The 25,347-nt window shown below is 41.6% G+C and overlaps 1 protein-coding gene across 4 annotated transcripts in view; it reads right to left on the bottom strand.

Annotated features, from left to right (window-relative positions):
* The window catches only part of CTNNA1 (catenin alpha 1), a 297,107-nt gene that overhangs the window by 23,099 nt on the left and 248,661 nt on the right, over positions 1 to 25,347 (bottom strand). For all 4 annotated transcript variants that reach the window (XM_056124865.1, XM_056124866.1, XM_056124868.1 and 1 more), the window contains one exon: positions 6,919 to 7,011. In XM_056124865.1, coding sequence (XP_055980840.1) covers positions 6,919 to 7,011 — 93 coding nt within the window. The remainder of the gene's footprint in view (positions 1 to 6,918; positions 7,012 to 25,347) is intronic.

The following is a 25,347-nucleotide window of genomic DNA, read 5'->3' as shown; positions in this document are numbered from 1 at the left end:
CTCTACAACACTTTCATGGTGAAGTCTTTTTCACCATGAAGTCAACCACACTAGTTAACAATCACATCAGCATTCAAGGCATGCACTTAAAGCAGCATTTTATGAGAAATTTATAGTATCAAATGTTTAAATGTTAGTTTTGAGAAGGTCTCAAATCAATGATCTAAAAGCTTCTAACTTTAGAAATGGGAAAAAAAAGAGAACAATAAAACTTACAGCAAGCATACAGAGAAAAATAATAAAGAAATAATTAAAGAAATGCAAATTTCCAAAGCTCTCCAAGAATGAACAATTAGTCTGAGTATCCTTTATCTATGAAAGAATTCAAATTCTGTACTATAAACCTTCCCATGAAGAAAATTTCAGTCCAGATGGTTTCGTTGGTTAATTTCCCCAAAATATTTAAGATGGACTAATACCAATTGCATAAAATTAAAAAATAAATAAACAGAAGAAAGTATTTTCCCATTTTCATGATATGGGAAGCAAACTATACCAGAAAGCAAGGCAAAATAGATACATAAGTCAGTATTTCTGAAGTCTGGTCCTACAGACCTTGATAGGAGGGGGTGCTGGGAGGTGGGGGGGGGGGGGCGGGAATGTAGGTGCAAGAAGGAAGAAATACAGAAAATGTTGAGAGAAACTTTTAGTCAGAAGCATCTCCTTTGAGCTCTTCTGTGAAATTGCTTTGTAAGGAAAGATTAGAGAGTACCAGAGATGGCAAAGAGAGGTGATTCAAAGATAGATAGTCCTATGATTATAAAATAACAGATGAGTGGGAGCTGAGGCTGCAGGCTGACTGGTCTATGTGACTTGAATCCCATAATAGTTCTTTAGGGCTATATATTTTCTTACCACCTATGGGCCAGACCTGGCTGGATTTGTGGTATTATGACTCTTGTCAAGTCTGTCAGTCAAGAAAATGATCAGCATTCCCACGGCACAAGGGACTAAGAAGCAACATGGAAGATAAATTTAAGGAGAAAGAACAATTTCACAAGTAACTTCTCAATTTATTGAGTAGTACAAAAAAGGGAAGAGTTCAAAGGAAATGTAGATTAAGTGTAGTTTTAAATACTTTAATTCACCTTCATGTGAATTTCCAATAAAGGTCATGCGTTAAACCAGGCAACATGAATTATTAAAGTGCCAAACTATTATCTTAAATGTACAGTGCTCATTCTTACATAATGAATTAAGAAAAATAAAATATTAAGAGAGAACATCTCTGAAATACCCACCTCCAGAGAGGGGAAAGGGACCACAGATAATGGTGGCGGGACTGTGAACCACTGGTGAGGAACTGGTGTAGTAACTTCTGAATCTGTAAAGCAATGACTTCGACGGTATCATAAACTATGTATCTCAATTTAAAAAAAAAATCTTCCTCCAAACCTGACTCAAAAAATTTCAGAAACCTGCTGTTGATATTTTGGTTTTTATTTTATTTTATTTAGTCTATTACCTGCAGAGCTCAGGGGCTAGTCCCTGCTCTCTCCGTGGGGAACCATGGGGTGCAGGGGACAGAACCTGGGCATACAAAGCAAGAGCATGGCCTGTTGAGTTCTCCCACTGCCCTTTATTCCTCTTGCCTCTTCCCAGCCAGCACCAAATAAATTGAAAAACAAATATTTCAACCAACTACCATGAATTAAGTAAGATTCAAGTGCAGCCACAAGAAAGATAGTAACAGAAATATATGGGCTACAGATTAGCGCACTATACCAAGAAGCGTGGCTTTTTTTCCCATTTTAAAAATAGGGGGCTGAAGCTAGCTCTGCTGAGACAGGGGTTGGTCTGCTTTCTGGATATCTGTCAGTAATGTGGTCACCAGGAAGACTAAGAGGGGAAAGAATTGATCTACTTTCTTATTCAGACTAATCTCTCTCTCTCTCTCTCTCTCTCTCTCTCTCTCTCTCTCTCTCTCTCTCTCGGTCTCTCTCACTATCTCTTGTCTGTCTCTTAGGTCCTTTTTCCAAGAAACAAAATAATGTCATGTCCAAGTTACTTTCTCCTCAACTCAATCATAATCCTTCAAATATTTCTAAGTTAAAATCACTGTGTAAAGTTCTAAAGTTAATACTTTAGAACAGAATCTCCCCATTGACAAAAGTTAATTTGCTATCAGGAAAATAAAAAAGTTGGGGAGAAAACTCCTCCAGTGTTTTTGTTTTGTTTTGGAGCCACGTCTGGCGATGTTCAGGGGTTACTCCTGGTTCTGCATCTAGGAATAACTCCTGGTGGTGTTCGGACTATATGGGATGCTGGGGATCGAATCCAGGTTGATTGACTGCATGGCAAACACCCTATTCACTGTACTACTGCTTTGGCCTTTACTCTTCCAGTATTTCATCTGCTATTTCTTCCCTCCAAAATGGAACAATAGTACCTAAAGATCTCGTCCCAAATGAAGGCAGGGCCAGAGAAAAGGTAAGCAGCACCTGGGGGACCCTGAGCAGAGAGTGCAGCCTGAACAGAGCAGACTAGGTGTGAGGTGCCAAGATGACCCTTGGAAATACTAACGTGTTCCCCATCATTTAGATAAGACGGCTGGCAGTGGCCTTTTAAGAGAGAAACATGTTACATTAGGGTCAGGGGTGCAAAGCAAAGGAAGAGCCCAACCACACTCAACCCCGGCAGCACACTGCGTCTCCAGCACACACAGCACCACACTCACGCCCTACCTGAACTAACTGTCAGGCTGAGTGAGTACTGTCGAGAGTGGCCCCTGCTCCCAGAGCACTGCCTGGGAGGTCCCCAAATGAATGAAAGGTAACAATAAAAGCAAACACATAGTTTTATGTAAGAACTGTTTTCTCCACATGCTACAACATATTAAAAACCAACTTAGAATTCTTTGGCAAATGAACTAACCAGCCTAATAATTGTGTTGTCTTGCTAACTGACCTGCACAGAATTTATTTACTGAATAAGTAAATGCCTCAAGGCTGGAGTCCCCAGGGCTGAAATCACTGCCCAGGCTACACTGTAGTGAGCTGCACTCAAATCCCTCTTCCTTAGAAAGAATCATCGCTATCTTCAAGGAGAAAGCTCGGACTATGAAAGCTATGGAACGATAGGTTAGATTCCATTCCCAGAAATTTGGCTTACCTGCCTTATACATAAAACTCATTACTGATTGTTTAAAATGGAAACATAACAGAAAAATGTTATGAGTGACTTTTCTTTAAAAGTAATATGGAGATGGCAAGATGGACAGTACAGGGGTTAAGGAATCTGCCTTGCATGCAGTTGACACTCGTTCAATTCCTGGCATCACAAAAGTCCTCCAAACACTGCCAGGAGTGATCCTTGAATACAGGGCCAAAAGTAAGCCCTGAGCACAGACAAGGATAGCCCCCATACAAAAAGAACAAACTTAAGGATCATACAGCTATGAGTTGGCATGGACTCTCTGCCTGCTTTAATAATGCCACCATACCAAAGGCCCACTAATCTGCCACCAGCAACCTGTTGAGCCCCTTTTGTGAGCAAGGGTGGAATAAGCCTAGGTGAGAAACTGGGATAACAATCACAATTGGAAAAACAACTGAATCCAAAACAGATAAATGTGACCTTAGCACAAGCTCTATAAGCTCACTCCCTTTAAGGTCTGTTCTAGTAAGAGAAATGACAAAGAAAAAGGAGATGATGTCTTCTATGATGCGCAATCAAACCCAAACGTAATGGCCAAGGCACGCTTGGTCTCTGCATACTATCACTTTTATTAGGATCAACTAGACCTTCCCCAGCTATCCCTCCCACCCCGGCTTTAAAATCATTTATATAAGTACTCTGGGAAGGTGTGATCAGCGTATGCTACCATCTGTTACAGCCAATATGGGAAAGCATTGTCGCTTTTCAAGCATTTCAAAACCAAAGAGAGAACCAAAGACATTTAAAAACAAAGTGCTGATAGGGTAAAACGGCAAACTTAAGAATGCCAAATTTTTATTTTTTTAAAAAAATTTTTATTAATGAAACACCATGAGGTACAGTTGTAGACTTACAAATTTTTGTGCTTGGGTTTCAGTTATACAATGATTAAACACCCATCCCTCCACCAGTGCCCATTCTCCACCACCACTGATCCCAGTATCCCTCCCACCCCCCATCCCCCTCATCCCACCCTACCTCTGTGGCAGGACATTCCCTTTTGTTCTCTCTCTCCTTTTGGGTGTTGTGGTTTGCAAGAGAGGCATTGAGTGGCAATCATGTTTGGTCTATAGTCTACTCTCAGCACGCATCTCCCACCTTGGGAGGATCCTCCCAACACCATTTGGTGCTCCCTTCTCTATCTGAGCTGCCTTTTCCCCTAGCGTGTGCGGCTGGCCTCCAAGCCTTGGAGTAAACCTCCTGATACTTATCTCAGCTATTCTTGGGCGTTAGTCTCCTATTTTGCTACTTTATGTTCCCCAGATGAATGCAATCTTTCTATGTCTGTTCCTCTCTTTCTGACTCATTTCGCTTAGCACGATACTTTCCATGTAGTACCACTAGTATATAAATTTCATGACTTCATCTTTTCTAACAGCTACATCATACTCCATTGTGTAGATGTACCAAAGTTTCTTTAATCAGTCATCTGTTCTCGGGCACTCAGGTTTTTTCCAGAAGAATGCCAAATTTTTTTAAAAACCTGCTCCAAATTTTTCATTCAACTTTGTTATCAACAAACTTTCCACGGTGAATCAATCCATTCTGTTTATAGTCTATGTAAGTTACCAATCACTAACAGGTTTCATGATTGGACTAAAGCTAAATAATGTCCAGCAGATAATGTGAATTCCCAGATGATCCTTTTCACTACTATTTAGACAAAGCAAATCTCAGTGGCAAACTAAACAACCTGGTTGAGAAGAACATATGCCCTAAACACTAATTAGAAAGCTAGGTTAATAACTGGGCTTAATCAGCAATCCTGAGTTTTAAAAATTATTTATATGGAGGAAAAAAACACACTGGTTCATAGTTTTATTATTTTAATTTAATGGAGCATCACAAGTAGTACTCAAGGGCCCTCTCAATCAACAGCTGGATGTGAGGGCCGAGGAGCAGGAAGGATACACCGGATAGTGCCTGGGGGAGAGCATGTGGTAGTGGGGATCCAACCCTGTACTTTCTCCCTATTCCCAGGATATTTTCTTTCATTTTTTTATTTGGAGGCAGGGATGCAGAGAGGGGACAGCTCACATTCGGTGGCCTGCTCAAGGACTGCTCCCAGTTTATTGCTTGGGAGGACAGGGGGAGACCAGTGGTGCCGGGCCTGCACTCAGAACTACTGCATATAAAGCATGTGCTGTAGCCCTCTGAGCCATCTTCCTGCCCCCTCACACTGCATTTTAAAGTTAGTCATAGACATAACACAGAAGCTTCACTTTCTATGGTCTCAATTCTGTTAGTCCCACTCCTTTGTTTTACTCCCCTTTATTTGCAGTCATTGCCATTTGGCAAAAGAGAGGTAAATATGCATCATCTACTTGGGAAATGAGAGGTAATCTCTTCAGTCAAAACAAAAAAACAAAAAAAACCCAGCACTCAGAAACCCCCTATGTCTGATAAGTGTCAAGGAGCAACAGGTCACACAGATAGAATGAGTCCCCTCACAGGAGGAAAGAGGCCACGGGGGCAGCTGATGAATCCATCACTCTTCTATGTGCTTCAGAGTCTTTGAGTCTCATACACTTAACCTAATTGCCAGTCTATCAATGTGCCATTAGTAAAAGAGAAAAGTTATAAGTTTTCTTCAGTAGCTGTCTATATTGTAAGTATAACTATCATAAGCCAACTTTACAACATTACTAAGTAAGGGTTAAAGCTCTTGAAACTTGTTCTTTCCAACGGCAAGCTCAAATGTCAGGCATTAATAGGGAGTACAAGTAGGCAGCTGTCATTCTGCTAGGTCTCCAAGGGTAACTAGTGGTACCAGGACTACCATGTTTCTGCAACCCCTCAGATGGGCAATGACCACACTGTTCACTCCAGAAGAACAATAAGAATCATCAGAGTCCCTGAAAACAAATGTGATTTTAAACAATAGTTAAAGAAATCATTGATAGGAATTTCCCAGATTTGAAGATTACAGGCCTAAAGATCCAAGAGGCCTGAAGGGTCCCAGTGAAATCAGGCTCACTTAAGAAAACACCAAGACACATTATACTCAAAATGACAAAATACAAAGAGACAGAATACTGAATGCAACAAGATCAAAAGAGGAACTCACATACAGATGAAAGCCCATAAGATACAGAGCAGATCTATCAAATGAGATGCTATGAGCCAGAAGAATATGGAAGGATATAGTATAAAAACCTCAAGAAAATGAACATCTCACCTAGGATATTCTATCCAGCAAGATTATTATTCAGATTTGAAGGAGCTATACACAGCTTCATGAACAGGCAAGAGCTTAGGGAATTCACAGACTTGAAACTAGTTTTATAAGCAGCATTAAAAGAGATCCTTTAAAGTATAGGAGACACTTCCCAACATGTAGCATTGAGTATGGCACTCACTACTGCTGTATATGGTTGTCCTCTACTAGATTTAAAAAGGTTAAGAACATATGATTAATCATGACAAACTGACTTTTATTTACTGATAATCCTATTTGCCACTCCTTTAAGTTTTACTGGACCAAGGACCATGAAATAAAATTTTTATATGCCTGCCAAGGAGGCAGGCTGCAGGGTGGGAGAGAACATGGAAATATTGGTGGAGAGAAGGGGACACTGGTGGTGGGACTGGTGTTGGAATGCTGTTTGCCTAGAACAACTCACTTATGAACAACTGTATAAATCACGGCGTCTCACTAATCATTCTTGGGGGGGAAAAAACAGAAAACTAAAAACTGTATTTTTACTGAAACCAAAATCTACTTTGGTGGTAACTTAAACATTACTGCTGGCATTACTTTACCTGAGGGCACAGGGCTTCAAGCTGGCTTGCAGACATTCGCACAAGCTTCACACCTTCCTCATTATTTGAGATGGAGCAGGCCAAGTTGGCAACCTGTAGGAAGGAAACCATATAAAGATCTTAGAAGAGTTTTCCCTTCAGACTGCATGCAAATGTTTATTTTTTCCGCTACCCCCTTTACAGAACAAATGGCAGAAGCACCAATAAATGTCTTATTTCTTACAGACTGTATCAGCTTATGAGACAATTTTTTTAGTTCTGTGGTAAGGAAGTTATTCAGACTCTTAACAAAACACCTGTAAAATGATGACAGAAACTTGAAAGATTTCCAAAGCCTATGACTCATGGGCTTTACCTGGGCTCAGAACTGTCTAAGTTGAACACATGCATTTCAGATAGAAGTTATCCTGGTACAAGCAATAATGTGAGAAAAGCTAAGGAACCAAGGGCACCAGAAAAAAACTGTTGGTATTCTCATATAAAAATGTACTTTGCAGCTGTTTTTGAAGGAAGGAAATAAAAGCTCTCAGTTGCTAGTCTCATTTTATGGCAAATGAGTGTTTAAGACAGATTAGTTTTATTTGAACACAAGGCTATTTTTCAAACAAACAAACAAAAAGCATTAAGACTACATAAAGATGGACCCAAGGCCATCTTCATCAGAAATAGAAGAAGAAACAGGGCTGATGTCCTATAGCTAAGAGCAAAACTGTCCTTCAGCAGGGTTCTCTAAAAGCTGACAGCTGGTCTCTTTGCTGAATGATGCTGCTTCAGTTGAACTAGAATCTTTACCTACCCATTCAACTATCTCAGTGATACTGCTCATGTAGCCAGAAACAATTTTTCCAAATTGTGTCATCTTTCTTCTACTGAAGCTCTGGCTGTGCTGTGAATGTTGCTCTGTGGAGACTATGTCTGTGATCACTTAACCATGTTTCTAAATGAATAAGCTTGCCAATTCCATTAGCAATACCACAGACCAACTAAATATGTGGTTCCAAGACATATCTTCCCCTGCAAATTAAGTTATGAATGATATGGCAAAAGCAACAGCAAATCCTGAGATTTAAAAGCCAGTAAATAGGGCAATGGCAATAACCTCTGCTTTGCATTCCTACAGCTAACTTAAGGAGCCGGATAGTACAGTGGGTGGGGTGCTTGCCTTGCACATAGCTGATCCAGGCCCCCAATACTTCATATGGTTCCGAAGCCCTGCCACAAGTGATCCCTGAGTGCTGAGTCAGAAGTAAGCCCTGCGCATAGTTAGGTGTGGTCCAAACCAAAAATTAAAAACATCCAACTCAAGCAAATAAATGCACAAAAAATTGCACGCTATTATGGTTGTTCTTTGCAGTTTTATAGGTAATAATTACCGGTTTTCTAAGATTGCTAATCACCGGAATCCTGCAATGCATAAGCATCATGAAACAAAGGAACAAACATACAATTTAAATATGTATATGGAAGGAAACTGGAAACTAAACAGATCTATAATACTTAGGGGTCTTGAAAATCATATGAAGGAGCACTTACACTCTGAAGATTCCTGTTCAGCTTTGATGTCAACTGAACCCGAGCAATTCTCTTCATGATGATAATCTACAGAGCTGATTATTGCTGTTTATTTTTTGCTTGTGCTGAAGGCCGATCTTATGACTTCATATATGCAAGTCACGTGTTTTATAACTGGCCCATGTCCCCAGACCACCAATAGATTTCTATGCTTAAAAACTGCCACAATATATAATCTAAGGTAAATTTTGCAGAACATGCAACTGCTCAAAAAAATTATCCCTCAATTGTGTACTTGTAATGATGCTACATTTAAGGAGAGAAAAATTTGATGTGTCTACAAATCTGGAATTTCTATTGGTTGTTTCACTATCTAAAAAAATCATTCTTAAAAAACAAGTATAAAATCTGAGGTTGACTGCAGAATTAATAGCAGAATTACTAGAATAGCTTCTATTTCAATTTAATTATCCCAATTTTTAAATAGGAAAAATAAGAAAAGGCTATAGTAGGAATTCTAAACTTGAGATCACACATATGATGAATGGTTGGTAGTTAAAAGCTGAAATGGAAGAACCATCTTCCCAGTTTCAAATATCATCTTTCCTGTTTCAAACACCAATAAACAAAGGACAAAGAAGACAGTCCTGTGGGCCAGAGAGATAGTACAGTGGGTTGGGTGTTTGCCTTGTAAGTGGCAGACCTGAGTTTGACCCCCGGCATCCTATAGGGTCTCCTGAGCACTGCCAGAAATGACTCCTAAATGCAGACCCTGGAGAAACCCAAACACTACCAGGTGTGTCCCCCCACCCCAACAAACAAACAAAGACTTGGTTTTTATTTTAAAACATGTCTTTAAAAACATTTTTTGATGTATGGTTGAAGCAGCAATGTTCTCTCCAAGAGTACATAGGGCTTGCTTCTGGAAGTCATCTTGCCTGGCCTACCAGAAGTAAGCAGGCACACCGTCACCAACAGTCCTCTCCAGATGAACAAGTTTCAATTCACCCTCCAGCGACACGGCTACTCACATATTACAATGGCAAATGTGCAAATGCAACACCCCAACCACAGCTTTCTGAGAGTTTAGCCTCATCTACCAGTGCCAGCCTCGCTTACAGAGAAAGCTGAGGGTAGTGGGAATAAAGGTGGGCTTGTTTCTCAATGCTCCTTCTGGGCTCCAGAAATCCAGGATAACAACACTGAGATGGAAGAAGATTCTGCTGTTTAAATTTTTAAAACTCAGAGCGGCTAATTTCCAGAGAACCTGGCAAAGCTCTGGCTTTGTAGAGTGATGAGCAATATCTCTAGTTTTATTCTGGGAATAAATTTTTATGTTTCTGTTACCACAGTAACTTGCACATTAGCAACTTAAACATCTTTGTTCTTGCATATCCAAGAGGTGAATGCAGACTGACACTGTGATCACATGCTGTGAAGTCATGAAGGCCCCTTTTCCCTTACTTTAGCCTATTTCAAGTGAATTTTGGACCTTGCAGAAACTTGTGATCCTCTAATTTAAAAAAAAGCAGCCCTGGGTTGTTTTATTGTCTTCCCCTCCACCCTCATTTTGGAAGGAGCCCAGTAATTATGATATGGAGGAAAAAGAGTCTCAGGCTGTGTCAAACCAACATAAACAACATTTATACGGAAGCACAAGCTATTTTAAAGACATTTAGTATAGTTCTATCTTTATTACAGACCATATTTTCTTAAATACAAAGTATAAAACAAATTTCTGTGGTAGAAAATATTCCACTAATGAAATCTTTCTTCTATCATACATGTGCTGAAGACTTTAACTAAAGTTCAAATTTGTTTCAAATACAAATTGTTTTGACTGTTCTAGGTTTTATATTTGGCTGAGATGTTCACTTATCCCTTATTCTGAAATCCTGGCAGGAAGAAAAGAAGGTATTTCCTACTTCTTTCAAAAAATGAATGACCTATTCTTTTAACACTCTATACACACTATGGAAGTAAAACAGTAAGAAAAACAGTAAGAAAGGGAGCTTTTAAGTTTTATTGTCGGGGGCTGGAGAGATTGTACAGCAGGTAAGGTGCTGCTGTGCATGTAGCTGACCCAGTTTTGATTACCAGCTGGACCCTGCCAGCAGTGGTCCCTGAGTGGAAAGGTATGACCTGAGTCCTGGCCAGTTGTGTCTCAAAAACCAAAAAGCCAAAGTAAGTCAAAGCAATGTCATAAAATATAAGGAGCCGGTCACAAGGGTTCAAACTCAGCTGCTAGGTTCAAACCTGGACTGAGTCAAACAATCACTTGATTTTCTTCCTTAAAATATCTGAATATTCAAAAACTTCAAAATAACTCCCAAATCAAAAATTCTTAGTCATAAAGAAAATCCAACTCTAAGTTATACAGATTCAGAACCACTCAAGAAATTCCAACAATTTCTTCTAAAGAGAGGAAATGAAGCAAAAATGTAAGTTAAGCTTCCATTTTTCCAATTTCCAGAGAAAGTGTTGGAAAAAAATCAAGGTTAAGGCAATAGTACATGGGCTAAGGCGCTTGCCTAGCACAGGGATGACCCCAGTTCAAATCCAAGCACCTCATATGGTCTCCAGATCACCGCCAGGGACTAAGTCCTGAGTACTGTCAGCTGTGGCCCAAAACAAAACAAAGAGACCTAGAGGAAAAAAATTACATTCTTGGGGGCCAAAGAGATAGCACAGTGGGTAAGGTGTTTGCCTTGCACATGGCTGATCTCGGTTGATCCCTAGCATAGCATAAAGAGCATTGAGCACTGCCAGAGGTGACCCCTGAGTAGAACCAAATGTAAGCCCCGAGCACTGATGGGTTGTTCCTTCACAACCCTCAGCCCTTTTCAAAAAAGAACTGAATTATTTAAAGGGCTGGGATGTGCTATAGCAACAGAACTTAATCACTTAATCACTTAACTTCCCGTTAGTCGTCGATTTGCTCGAGCGGGCGCCAGTAACGTCTCCATTTGTCCCTGTCGCGTGCTAGTGTAGCCCAATGGCATCTGTTCGCTCCAGGAACATGAAGGGCCTCAAACCGATCGTTCATGATCTTCAGGAAGAAGTCTGACCATCTGGTAGGTGGGCGGCCACGCGGTCTCTTGACATCCCGTGGAATCCAATCAGTAACAGCTCTAGTCCAACGGTCGTCTTTAAATCTCATTACGTGACCAGCCCATCTGATTTTCGACACCTTGGCAAATGAGACAGCGTCCCTGATCCTTGATCGTCGACGGATGTCAGAACTCCGGATTCGTTCTCTCATTTGAGTGAAACGTGATATTCCAAGCATAGCTCTTTCTATTCTTCTTTGGGAGACCTGAATGGCGTTCTCATCTTGTTTGCGTAGGGCCCAGGTCTCTGAGGCATATGTTAATGCAGGAAGAACAGTGGAATCAAAGAGATGTGCCCGGAGCCGAAGGTTCTTCGTCCTCTTAGCTATTTCTTCGACGTTCTTGAAGGCGTTCCAAGCCGCTCTCTTCCTCCTGCGCAGCTCGGGTGCCAGGTCATTTCTCATGTTGACCTCTCGACCTAGGTAGACATAGCTGTTGCATTCGGAGATGGTCGTTCCATTGAGAGCGAATGGGGCATCAGGAACAAGGCTGTTTCTCATAAACATTGTCTTCGTAAGATTCAGCTGTAGTCCTACCTTTCCACACTCACGGTCAAAGTCGGCCAGCATTTGTGCCGCTTGGCTGATGTTTGGTGTTATTAAAACAATATCATCAGCAAAGCGGAGGTGGTGTAATTGCCGACCATCTATCTTCACTCCCATTCCTTCCCATTCCAGTCGTCACATGATGTTCTCGAGGGTGGCACTGAAGAGTTTCGGTGAAATGGTATCACCCTGCCGCACCCCTCTCTTGACATCAACGATCACTTCTTTGTAGAATGGTGAGATCCTGGTAGTGAATCCGCAATACAGCTCACGGAGGATCCTGATGTATTGGGCTTGAATGCCCTGATTGGCTAGGGCTTCAATGACCGCTTCCGTCTCAACAGAATCAAAGGCCTTCTTTAAATCAATGAACGTTAAGCAGAGCGGCATCTTGAACTCCCGAGAAACCTCAATGAGCTTGGTTATTGTGTGGATATGGTCGATGGTGCTGAATCCTTTGCGGAACCCGGCTTGCTCGCATGGTTGTCCTTCATCTAGTGTTCTGCCAATCCTATTCAGGATGACTCGAGTGAACAGCTTGTAGATGACAGACAATGGGCAGATCGGGCGATAGTTGCCAATGTCATGGATGTCTCCCTTCTTGAACAGTAGTACGGTCCTGCTGGTTTTCCATTGGGACGGAACCTTGCATTCAGACAGGTAGCAAGTGAAGAGCCGAGCCAGTGTATTGATGAGTACTGACGGCAGGTTCTTCAGGTGTTCAGGTCTGACCTTGTCTGGGCCGGGTGCTGTTTGTTTCTTTACCGACGAAATGGCGTGTCGGATTTCGGAGGGGAGAACCTGACCCTGAAGGCTTCACCGACATGGCAGCACTGAGAATGATGAGAAAGGAGAGGCCAACAAAATCTCAAGGCCGACCTAGGCTGCCACAACGAAGGAAGACAAAAATGATCGTCTGTACTTTCAATGCACGTACGCTAGCATCTTGCATCCATCGAGGACCTGATGGTACAAGCGCGAATGATCAAGTACGACATCATTGGTCTGACCGAGACAAGAAGGCACGAATCTCACCACGCCGTTTTCGACACTGGAGAAGAATTGTTCCTCGGAACATGCCATAGCAACAGAACACACACATAATATGTGAAAGGTTCTGGGTCTTCCGTATGTCAACCGCTGGAGGAAAATAAGCCATTTTGGGCAAGAACACGTTTTGTGAAAGCCAGCATAGCTAGAATGAAGATATGCAAATGATCACAAATGAAATTTTTAAAGTATGTTTCTTGTGTTAACAGAAATAAAGTATGTATATATGAGGGAAAACACTCAAAATGACTAGGCAGATTTGAGAAAGATTAAAATATAACGTCAAGGAGAAAGTAGTAACTTGTACCACTTCTGGAATTTTTAAAGACAATTGCTGAGTTAGAAATATAGAAAATCAAATTAAAGAAATTATTCAGGAAAACCAAGACATTTTTAATAATATCAATACATGCTGAACTTTAACTAAGCATACATCTGTACACAATACATTCAAAGTAAAGAAACAGACAGAAGAACATTCACTTTTCTTTAAAGAGAAAGTGACTCTGGAATGATCGAAGGAAACCTTTGATTCATAGCACTCTGCCCTCCAAAACTGTCATGGTGGAGGCCAGAGGTCCCAAGATGGAAGGGCAAGACCCCTTATCACATCTCAGCTATTTGAATCATAACTCAGTAGCTTGTCTTTTTGAAAAAAAACATAAGGGAGAAAAAAATCAGGTAAAATCTGTCATTGATGAAATCTGTGATTTTAATGTTGGCCAGAAAGATACCAAAAAGGGCTAGTGACATATGCTTTACATGTGGGTGGCTCAGGTTTGACTCTTAGCACATGGCCCCAAACACCACGCCAGAAATAAGCCCTTGAGCACCACTGGATGTGGCCAAACATCCAAACAACAAACGGATGAAACAAAATAGTGATGATTCTATTCTAATTACTCACTTTCTCTTACATAAAATCCCTGCGAAGAATTACATTTTAAAACAAATTAATTTCCCATGAAAAAAAAAGGGCTATTTCTACTTCCTGCATTCTGAAGAAATACACATCTGGTTGTATTCTGTTCTTTTGCTCCCCTTGCACCAGAAAAATGCAGCACCAAAACTGAAACGGAAGTATGGAAATTACTGTTTATATATATAGTCCATATGTATTACTTTATAAGACCCTATCTAAATCCCCTTATAAAATCTCGAAGGAAACCTAGAAAGAGTTGCCATCAAAACAATCTGTCAGCACTAGTGGAGAGGACACAGGAGTTCTATTATTTTTTAAGCATGGTCAAAATTGGAGGAAGTACTTCTTTAAACATGTCTAAGCATGGTCTTGATGCTCTAAGAACAATGGCCAATCACTGTCTTCTCTTGAACGTCCTAAAATTTGACTAGTTAAGTTCAGCCAAAACAGCTTATTTAAAATTGATAAGGTATTAAAATAGTACACGAGACACTTTTGTTTCAGAGCCCCATTCAATTAAACTTACAGATCCTTCAAAATATTAGAGGACCATGTTCAATTTGCTTACAAAATTTTTCTGAACTCCAAGGTCAGAAGTTCCCCCGAAAGAGCAGTTAACTGCTTTTACGCAAAAATCCTACAGTCTTGAAAAATTTAATTCTAGGCCACAGTACACTAGACAAGTGCTGAGAAACTACTCAAGAAGTCACAGATAATACAAGACGAGTGTTTAAAATATTCCTTACAGAAAGCCTTCTTCAAGGCCACTTCAATGTGCATAGAAACATACCACAGAATGCAAGATACACATCATTCCATTTGCAGTTAAAATGCACATTTTAAACCAATAAAGTTATACTCTACAGAATTCTAGATAATGGGAAATGCCTTTGGGAGGGGGGATGAAGGGGCATAAAACTCAAACGCACACACACCAGTTACATTTATTTTGAGGTCCTTAATTCACAAGGCAGTGAATGAAGTATTATCTTATTGTAGTAAATTTATCATAGTAAGGGGTTAATCTCAATTTCAATGTCTTGGGTTAAGAAGAAGGGATACTGAACAGTATATACATTTTATAGGCAAGATTTCATGTATAACTTTTTTCTTATTTCATACTCAATTCATGAAATTGAGAAAGGATTCAGAAAAGCACAAAATTATAAAGAGAAAAATTACTACGCTTCCACTATTAGGCTGTTCATAACCAAAGGAGGAGGACAAAGAATGAAGCAATTAAAAACAACATAGGGTTTTGCACCACTGGCAAAAAGGTTATTAGTTTGACAGAAAAAAAAATTTCACCTAAATACACTTTGAACTGTCCGGCAAGCTATTGAGAGTACCTTGCCTGCACGGCAAAGCCTGGCAAGCTACCCGTGACGTATTCAATATGCCAAACACAGTGACAACAAGTCTAACGATGGAGACGTTACTGGGCCTGCTTGAGCAAATTGATGAACAACGGGAGGACCGTGACCGACACTTTGAACTGAAGAGCAACATAAATCATGAATCTTATATGAGAGAAAGTCAAATATAAAAAAGTATTATGGTTACTCTGAAGTACAGCCATACCATTTAATAAATAGTTAAAAAAGAAACAGTCCTATATTCCAAAACAGAAGATGATAAAGTTCCCCTAGCTCACCAATACTGACCCTGGGCCCTTGTTTTCCACTCATTGCCCTTAGGGAAACCAATCCACACACATTTCACATAAGAAAGTGGGACTCAATACCGCATTGTGAAGTTCCAGATTCAAACAAGATGTGAGGCAGTTAAAGGTTCAAATCAGATTCAATAAAATAAGTTAAGAGCAACCTCAAGGAAAACACTATTTACTTTTCTTTGTAAAAAGTTATGGCCCAGAGAGATGGTACAAAAGTAAAGGCATTGTTTCACACACTGCTGACCCTGCTTTGATATGAAACATCACATACAGAGTGGGCAGAACCAGAAGCAGCTCTTAAACACCACCAGCTATGGTCCAAAACTTAAACTAAAATCACATTACCTCAAACCAAGCCATTTAATAAAAATCCAACCAGCAACCAGCACCAATTTTTTGGATACTATGTGTACATATTCTCTTAAAATGAGCATACTTTTTTTTTTGCTGATAAAATCTCCAGTCAACATGAGATTTTTATTCTTGAAATGAATCTTACACATCCACAAGAGGATATCCAATGTAAGCACCACAAAAGATTTCCACTTCTACTTTTCTTTTCCGGACCTCCATGCAGGTCTCTTCAGGAGGCCTGGGTTCCCTCCCAGCAACTCCTGGCCAGCGTGGCCAGCAGTGCAGTGGAGAAGTGGTGGTGTGCAGGCTCTGCGGTGATGGGGATTACCTGGGAGGGGTCTCCAGACCGGCACCCAGTAACATGCAAGGGACAGTGTGGTGTGAGGGGTCAGACTGGAGTTGGTCACATGCAAGTCGTATATACCTTAACCTCAAACTAACTCTCTGGCACCAAGAATTCTAGGGGTGATATACCTAATAATATTTAGAAACTTAATAAGTTGAAGTAACTTTATGTTATAACCCAGGGGTCACACCCATAAACCACCTCCTGCAGGCGCCAAATAATCTTCTCATCGACCACCCTCCAGAACTCATGGCTGCTTCTCCCGAAAGGGGGCATAAAATGAGGCCCCCATAATTATGCCACCGGACTCTGCACCAGGCTGTTTTCACCTGGCGCCCCAGAGGGGGGTGGGTGAGAGCCCTCCCTGCCCCAAGGGACCCAGCCCAGGCAGCAGACCTCCACCACCCAACTGCCACCACGCTCCAGGCCTCTTTCCACATGCTCGGGCTGAGCTTCACATATTAGCGAACATATTTCTGAACACATCATAAGACACTCCCTACCCATTTTCCATAATTACCAAACCATATTTGATGAGGTTCAGACAGTAGGCAACAAATAAAAAAAATATATATATATATACACACACACACACACACACACACACACCTCTCGGAGAGCCCAGCAAGCTACCGAGAATATCCCGCCCGCACAACAGAGCCTCACAAGCTACCTATGGCGTATCTGATATGCTAAAAACAGTAACAATAACAGGTCTCATTCCCCTGACCCTGAAAGAGCCTCCAATACTCCAATACTCCACTACTGGGGAAGACAAGTAAGGAGAGGCTGCTAAAATCTCAGGGCTGGGACAAATGGAGATGTTACTGGAGCCCACTCAAGTAAATTGATGAACGACGGGATGACAGTAATACAGTGAACTTTATGTTATACCCCAACTTCAAGCATAATCCTTTAATACTATTTTATTTGGTCTGGGGGAAAGTATTTCTATTAAAGCAATAAGCAAAACTTCCAGAAACCAAGTTAGCAAGAACCAACACATCTGCTCCAATTTTATTTTGGTCACAAATTAAAATGCTGCTTAAATAACAGTTTTTGCTCAGCTTCCATTTCAAATGCTGATAAAATGAGTAACTTTTTCTTCACATATGTCAGCACCATTTATATCACAAATATTATACTAAATTAACTATTATATAAAATACATATACCATACACATTTATTTTGATTTTTATCTCTTGCAGACAATGTGCAGGTATGGATTTTTGTTTTATTCACTGCTGTATCACAAGTACCCAATCATGTGAAGACATAATATGAATTCTATAAATACTTGTTATAAAATTATTACATTTTTTTGCTTCCAACTATACAAAGCTCACAATAATTTTTGATAGTCTTTTTCTAGTAAGTATTTCTTAAATGGACAACCTTTAAAAAAAAAAATCCAAATTCCCTCCCACCATCTCCACAGTTTTTAAAAAAGTTTTACAACTCATGCCTTCATATGCACATTATATAGAGTGAGGCACGAATCTCTTTTTTTATAAAAGTGTGTATATGTAGGGGGAAACAAGCTCTGACAATGAGGCTCAGTCACATTAAAGAATTCTGCATTTCTGAGTACAATCCTAAGAACAGAGGATCAGAATTTAGGGGGACAGAGAATGCTGAGCATCTGCGAACTCTAACATTCATTACCTTGGAGAATCAGTAATTCCATTCACTTAAAAAGTTACTGAGCATCTACTACATTCCAGACACTATTCTAGTTCCATGTTCACTAAGAACTTAAACTTTACTGAAATATGGTCTGGAGAATGACAAGAAAATAAAAGAAGCCTAGCATCAGATAATAGGTATTATGTAGGATGAAACACATGCAACAGGATGAAAAAGACTGATAGTTGATGAGAAATCATAAGTCTCTTCACAAAAGCAACATTTGAATAGAGAGTTCCCTATAAGAAACAGGCAGCACTCTAGACAGAGAATCCAGGGAATATAATAGACACTGGAAGAAGTTAGGTAAGGCCAAAGAGGCAGTTGTTATTAGAGGAAGTTGGAAGGTAAGGGAGACATAGGTACAGAGACAGCTGGAAAGGGAGGAAAAGTGTCTTATGGTTAAAAATCCAGATGGTGGAGCTGAGAGTGCAACTCTGCAGTTGAATATGTACTTCAGAGATGAGGGCTGGGTCTGAACCTTGGCACCAAAGTATCTCTTATCCTGAAGCCAAAGGAAAGAGGGAGAGACAGAGAGGGAGAAGGGGAGAAGGGGAGAGATGCTTGCCTTGGACACAGCTGACCCTGATTCAATTCCTAGCACCGTGAGCCCCCCAAAAAGTGATCCCTGAGTGCAGAGCCAGGAGCAAGCCCTAAGCATGGCTGGGTGTGGCCAAAAAAATAAATAGGTAAGAGAGAAGGGCAAAAGTGCAGAATAAGGGAGAATTCCAATGAGAGATGATGTCTATCAATTCAAAGAATAAAAGAGAAAAAAATCACCAAAAAGAAAAAAAACACCTGATATGGGGATTAGCAGATTAAGTATGGGACGGGAGGGAGAAAGAAAGATCACAAAATTTCTGGTTTGAACAAAACAGACAATTAGAAAAAGAGAATACAAGGATGTATTCTGTCAAAAGACCATATGTAAAAGATTAAAATAACCTAAATAAATTCCTAAGAGCAGGGTATGGTGCTGCCAATAGGTCAACATGTACCTGTGGGGCAAGTGCATCAGGAGCCTGATGGTGCCTTCAGGCTTCCTGACACCTCAAAATTGCTGCTGTGCCTTTGGCCAGACCCCAACAACTTGCAACCAAGTTTACCAAGAAATTAAATGGCCAAAAACCACCTCCAGCTCAGCTATACAAGCTCATTTTTGGCCTTATTTCAGAGACCCATAGATAAATCTCAAAAGAGATCAAAAGCCGCACTTAATCTCGGATGCACACATGGCTGAAGAGACTGGGCTAAATTGGAGTGGGGTGAGGTTGGCCTGTGGCCACCCAAGCAGAGTCCACAGCAGCCACTTGCTTCCACAATCCAAAATCGCCGCCATACCCTTGGCCTGACTCCACTGTCTCAGGACAACCTCACATAGATATAATCTGCTGAAAATTTTGGTATGCGGATTTTGTGACTAAAATCTCCAGGCTTTCTCGGGGTCAGGATGAGCTACCTCTCCCCACCATCCTGTACTTCTGGAAGCTTCAGCAGTCACATGCACACTGCAAAGCTGCCACCCAATTGAAAAGCGACTCCAGCCTTACCGTCCAGATAAAAAGACTGAATGCCTGAACAAACACCATGACTTCTTAACACTTGTACTGCAAATCATAATGCATAAAAGGAAAAGGAGAGAAAGAGCAAAAAGGAAAGTGCCTCCCATAGAGGGAGGCTGGGGGCAGGGGGTGGGGGATGGTGGGAGGGAAACGGGGGACATTGGTGGTGGGAGGTGTGCTGGAGGTGGAGGAATGGGTGCTGGATCACTGTACAACTGAAACCCAATTATGAACAGCTTTATAATTGTCTATCTCACAGATATTCGATTTAAAAAATTTTTCAAAAAAGTAATGTGGAGTTCATGCCCAGATAAACTGGCTTAATCAATGACTGAACAAGTAGCAGTATTCCTACATTAAAAACGAATAAATTCCTAACAGCACTGTCCTCCTGCTGTTCATCGAATTGCTCAAGCGGGCACCAGTAATGGCTCCATTGTGAGACTTGTTACTGTTTTTGGCATATCAAATACGTCAAGGGGAGCTCGCCAGGCTCTGCTGTTCAGGCGAGATATTCTCGGTAGCTTGCTGGGCTCTCCAAGAAGGGAGGAGGAATCGAACCTGGGCCGACCAGGCCAGCCACATGCAAGGCAAATACCCTACCCACTGTGCTATCGCTCCAGCCCTAGCAAGTAAATATAAATGCTGCAAACACTTTGTTATGTTATTAAACGTCTGCAAGATGATAAGAAGCAATAAAACATGGTACATTATGAAATATTACATTATCATTAAGCTTAAAGTATAGGGGCCAGAGAAATAATACAGTGGGTAAGGCCTTATATGCAGCAAACCTGGGTTCAATCACCAGCATCCCTTATGACCCCCCAGCAGGCCAAGAGTGATCCCTGAACACAGAACCAGGAGTAACCCCTGAGCACTGCCCAAAACGGTAACATGCTAAAAACAGTAACGACAAGTCTCACAATGGCCCAAAACCGCAACAAAATAAAGCATAATTTCAAGTTTCTTTTTTTTAAACTAATGCACATATAAATAAAAATCTACTCAAAATGTTCTTTTTCCTTACGCTTTTCCTTACTTTCCAAATTTCTACTGAAAATAAGCATTTCTTTTACAGTTTTTTCAAAAAGCTGTATTTTAAAATGGCAGTGTCAGAACAATGTACCAGATCGAAACTGGCACTCATCTTTTCTCCCCCTCAGCGCTCTATCACATTTGGGACGCTCAAAGATTCTTACAACACCTCTAGTAAGGAGGTTGGTCAAATGAGCACAATCCCCCTTGTTGAAAAAACACCCTGGGGCAAATGAGGTTGATAAGAGCTTTCTAAGACACCAGAGCCTTACAAGAGCAATCACATTTATCTCAAATATTTTTGCTAAAAAGGCCCAGCTTCATTTCACTGATGAGGGGCACATTTTTTAACAGACAATAAATCAGACTACACACATTAAGAAATATATAAGCGTTTATCTAATCCCAGAAGCAAGGTCACCATAAGAAAAATTTGGGGGGAAGGGAAAGTAACACTGGGACGATATTAACAGAACTTGCTCTCAGAAGGGTCAAAACTGGAATTCAAAAATATATCATACTTCTGGTAGTTCCCTCAACTTTTAATGGAATAATCATAGATGATACTGAAAAGGGACTGAGTGAAAAGAGTATCACAGATCACAGATCATCCTGTTATTCGTTGACTGTCTCGAGCAGGCCCCAGTAACGTCTCCTTCATCCTAGCCCTGAGATTATATTCAAGGCTCTTTAGGAGAATGAGACCCATCATTGTTACTGGTATTTGGCATATTGGGTACGCCACGCGGAGTTTGCCAGACTCTGCCGTGTGGGCAGGCTACATTTGGTAGCCTGCCAGTTTGTCAAAGTAGGAATGAGATGTCATAATAAGATGTTGTGTGGCCGCAAATGTGGCCGCGCAGTTCCAGGAGCTGGTTTTTATAGTCTCTGAGTCTTGGCCGCTGATGGGATTACACGGCGCCAGGGGGCCAGTTGGTGGGTGTGATCCCCGCCTACTGGAATTTGGAGGATCTGGGTGGAGGATGCTCGACTCCAATCCAAGTAGGCTTGGAGATCTCGGCCCCGGAACCCACGTGGCTTTGTCCCTCTGCAGGTACCTTCAGATGTGCGGAGAGTGGTCTCAGCATGGTGGTGGCTGGTCCTGGAGGTCTTCGGCTGCCGGGGCCCTGGTCAGGGCGGGGAGGAAAGCTCAACCCGCTCCCCTCCAAGGGGCCTCGGCGAGGAATAGCCAGGCGCGGGGGGCAGGGACTGCACTGTTCTCCCTCTTGCACAGTTTTTTATATTTAAACAACTTAAAAAGGAACCAAGTTTGATCCCTGTCACCCTGTAGAGTCCTCCAAGTCCTCCTAGGAATGATCCCTGAGTACACAGCCAGTTATCAGTCTGAGCACCTACCCCCAAAAAAAAGTGGGGGTGGGGGGTGGGACGGGGGACAGGAAAGGAACCAATAAAAAGAAAGGGAGAAGTTGAGTGATCACAAAACGATTCCGATTCCAATTAAGTATTTTACCTGTTCTTAAAACAAGTCTCTCACTAGTTCTGTTTCATTATAAATCATAAGTGGGGAGGAGAAGCCTTGTCACTGAAGAATAAAGTTCCAGCTTAAGTCAAGAACTTGAGGCTTGTACAACACTTTTAAAGAAACTAATTTCCTTTTGTGCACATATGCAATTATACATCTTAGGATCTCTATTATTATAAACGCAATTTAACTGTTTGCAGAATGATATTGCAATGACTTTGGTTATGCCTCAAACAATGAAAACCCATGTCACTTAATATACATAGGTGTGGGGGTGATGATATGGAAGGCAAGAAGAGAAAAGGTAAGACAAAGGTCAGATGGGAATTATAAAAGAAAATAACACCACACTCTAGATCCTGAAGGGCCCTTAGTAGTGATGTTTAGAATTAAATAAAAAGTACAAGTACTTAAATCTACAACTGTACCTCATGGTGTTTCACTAATATAAATAAATAAATAAATAAATAAGGGGGGGGGGGAGTACAAGTACAGGAAAAGCTTCAAAGCCATCAGCTGCTCCTAATCTTCTTATTGGGCACTAGGTGGCCCAGGAAGCCAGAGTGCTCTAGTGGCACAGCCCTCACTGATGGAGAGAAGCCGCCAGGATGGCCGGAAGCAAATCACTTAATCTAAGCCATAGTTCCCTTACCTGAGAAATGCAGTTGTGGGAAGTATATAGTGTTTACATACACCTAGTATACAGGAGGGGCTCAGCAAGTGTCAAATGTTGGCCAGGATGTCTAAGAATAACAAAATAAGCCCTAATTAAAGGGTTCTTTGGCTATGGTAAAAACAAGGGTAGCTCTCTAAGGCACTGCTACCATATTGGACACTTTCCAGTTCCATTCCTGGTTGGTACCTGTTATCCAAGCTCTTGGGAATAGTGCTGTGCTTCCTGGTTCACAATATTTTCTATTATGCAAGGTATATATAAGACATAGGCGAATGAAAGGTAACTTTTTACACTTGGAGCTTACACTTCATGCTGTTTTGTGACTATTCAGAATAAGATTATAGAGATCAAAATCAAAGTCTGATTTTAATTTCAAAGGCTGTAATTAGTAACTAGCTGGTTAGCCTATCACTGTATGACTGTCATACTGTTGGTCATCGATTGCCTCAAACAGGCCCCAATAATGTCTCCTTCGTCCTAGCCCTGAGATTTTAAAAAGTGCCACATTCGAGGCTCTTTCAGGGTCAGGAGAATGAGACCCATCATTGTTACTGGTGTTTGGCATATTAAATATGCCACAGGGAGTTTGCCAGACTCTGCCGTGTGGGCAGGATACTTTTGGTAGCCTGCCAGGTTCTCCAGAGTAAGACCTAGATAATAAGATGTCGCTTCCGGGAGCAGGGTTTTATAGTCTCTGGGTCTTGGCCGTTGATGGGATTACACGGTGCCGGGGGCAGTTGGTGGGTGTGATGCCTGGAAGATGGGGGATCTGGGTGGAGGAGGCCCCAGTCCCAATCCGAGCAGGCTTGGAGATCTACGTCCCAAGTCCCACACACCTAAGTTCCTCGGCCGGTTCCTTCATGCATGAGGCTTGTCCGAACGTGTGGAGAGTGGTCTTAAGCATGGCTGTGGCTGGAACCGGAGGTCTTCAGCTGCCAGGGCTCTGCTCGGGGTAGGGAGGGAAACTCAACCCACCCTCCGCCAAGGGGCCCTGGTGAGGACAGCCAGGTGTGCAGGCAGGAGACTGTGCTGTTCTCTTCCGGGAGTAGGGTTTTATAGTCTCTGGGTCTTGGTCATTGATGGGATTACACAGCGCCAAGGGGCAGTTGGTGGGCGTGACGCCTGGAAGATGGGGGATTTGGGTGTAGGAGGCCCCAGTCCCAATCCGAGCAGGCTTGGATTGGGTTAGCCTATGTATCCTATATATTATTAATTGTAGTAAGAATGCATTTCACGTTCAAAGAAAATTATATATAAAATAATGCACTGAACATGATTACTGATGTTTTCCTTGCAATATTTGCAATATTTTTATAGTATTAACCTGGTCTAATGTTACTGTAAATCCAAATATACATGACGTACATTTTCACAAAATATTCTTACTAAAAGGCCACTTTATCAGAGACTATAGATTATCTTTCTCAAACATTAGAGGGTGTATTAAGGTTACAGAATCAAGTAATTCTGGTCTATTCTTACTCCTGCCCCCACAACTGGCTGTCCTCACCAAGGCCCCTTGGAGGGGGGTGGGTTGAGTTTCCCTCCTCGCCCCGAGCAGAGCCCCGGGAACCGAAGACCTCCAGAACCAGCCACAGCCATGCTGAGACCACTCTCCACACGTCTGAACAAGCCTCATGCATGAAGGAACCGGCAGAGGAACCCAGGCATGCAGGTTCCGGGGCTGAGATGTCCAAGCCTGCTCGGATTGGGACTGGGCCTTCTCCACCCAGATCCTCCATCTTCCAGTAGGTAGGCGTCACACCCACCAGCTGCCGCTGGCGCCACGTGGTCCCATCAACGGCCAAGACCCAGAGACTATAAAACCCAGCTCCCGGAAGCACACAGCCGCAACTCGTTCTTACTTTGGAGAACCCGGCAGGCTACTGAAAGTATCCTGCCCACAAGGCAGAGTCTGGCAAACTTCCTGTGTTGTACTCAATATGCCAAATACCAGTAACAATGATGGGTCTCATTCTCCTAACCTGAAAGAGCACTGAATATGGCTCTTTTAAAATCTCAGGGCTAGGACGAAGGAGACGTTACTGGTGCCTGCTCGAGGCAATCCACAAACAACAGGATGATGGTGATCTTACTATGTATCAATTCCTTAAATAAAATAATGGCTAATAACAAAATATAGTTATGGAAAAAGGGGAGAAAGGCTAACTTACCTGGAAATTATCAATCTTTTCCCCTTATAAACCAACTGCTCACATACAGACTTCTTACTATTTAAAGATCTCTAATCAGCACATATTAGGGCTAAGACTTTTTTCCTCTTTTCTGGGGGGAGGGCACAGTAGGGGAAACCGAGTGGTGCTCAGGAATTACTCCTGGCAGGCTTGAGGGACAATGCCAAGATGAAGCCAGATCAGCTAAATGCAAGGTAAGCTCTCTACCTGCCATATCTCTCTGGCCTAGAGCTAAGCTTCTTAAAAAAAAAAAAAGAAACAAAAGTATGATGAT

Source organism: Sorex fumeus, unplaced genomic scaffold (assembly GCF_029834395.1).
Source record: "Sorex fumeus unplaced genomic scaffold, SorFum_2.1 ptg000051l, whole genome shotgun sequence".
Taxonomy (NCBI): domain Eukaryota; kingdom Metazoa; phylum Chordata; class Mammalia; order Eulipotyphla; family Soricidae; genus Sorex; species Sorex fumeus.
This window is presented reverse-complemented; position numbering and strand designations above follow the sequence as displayed.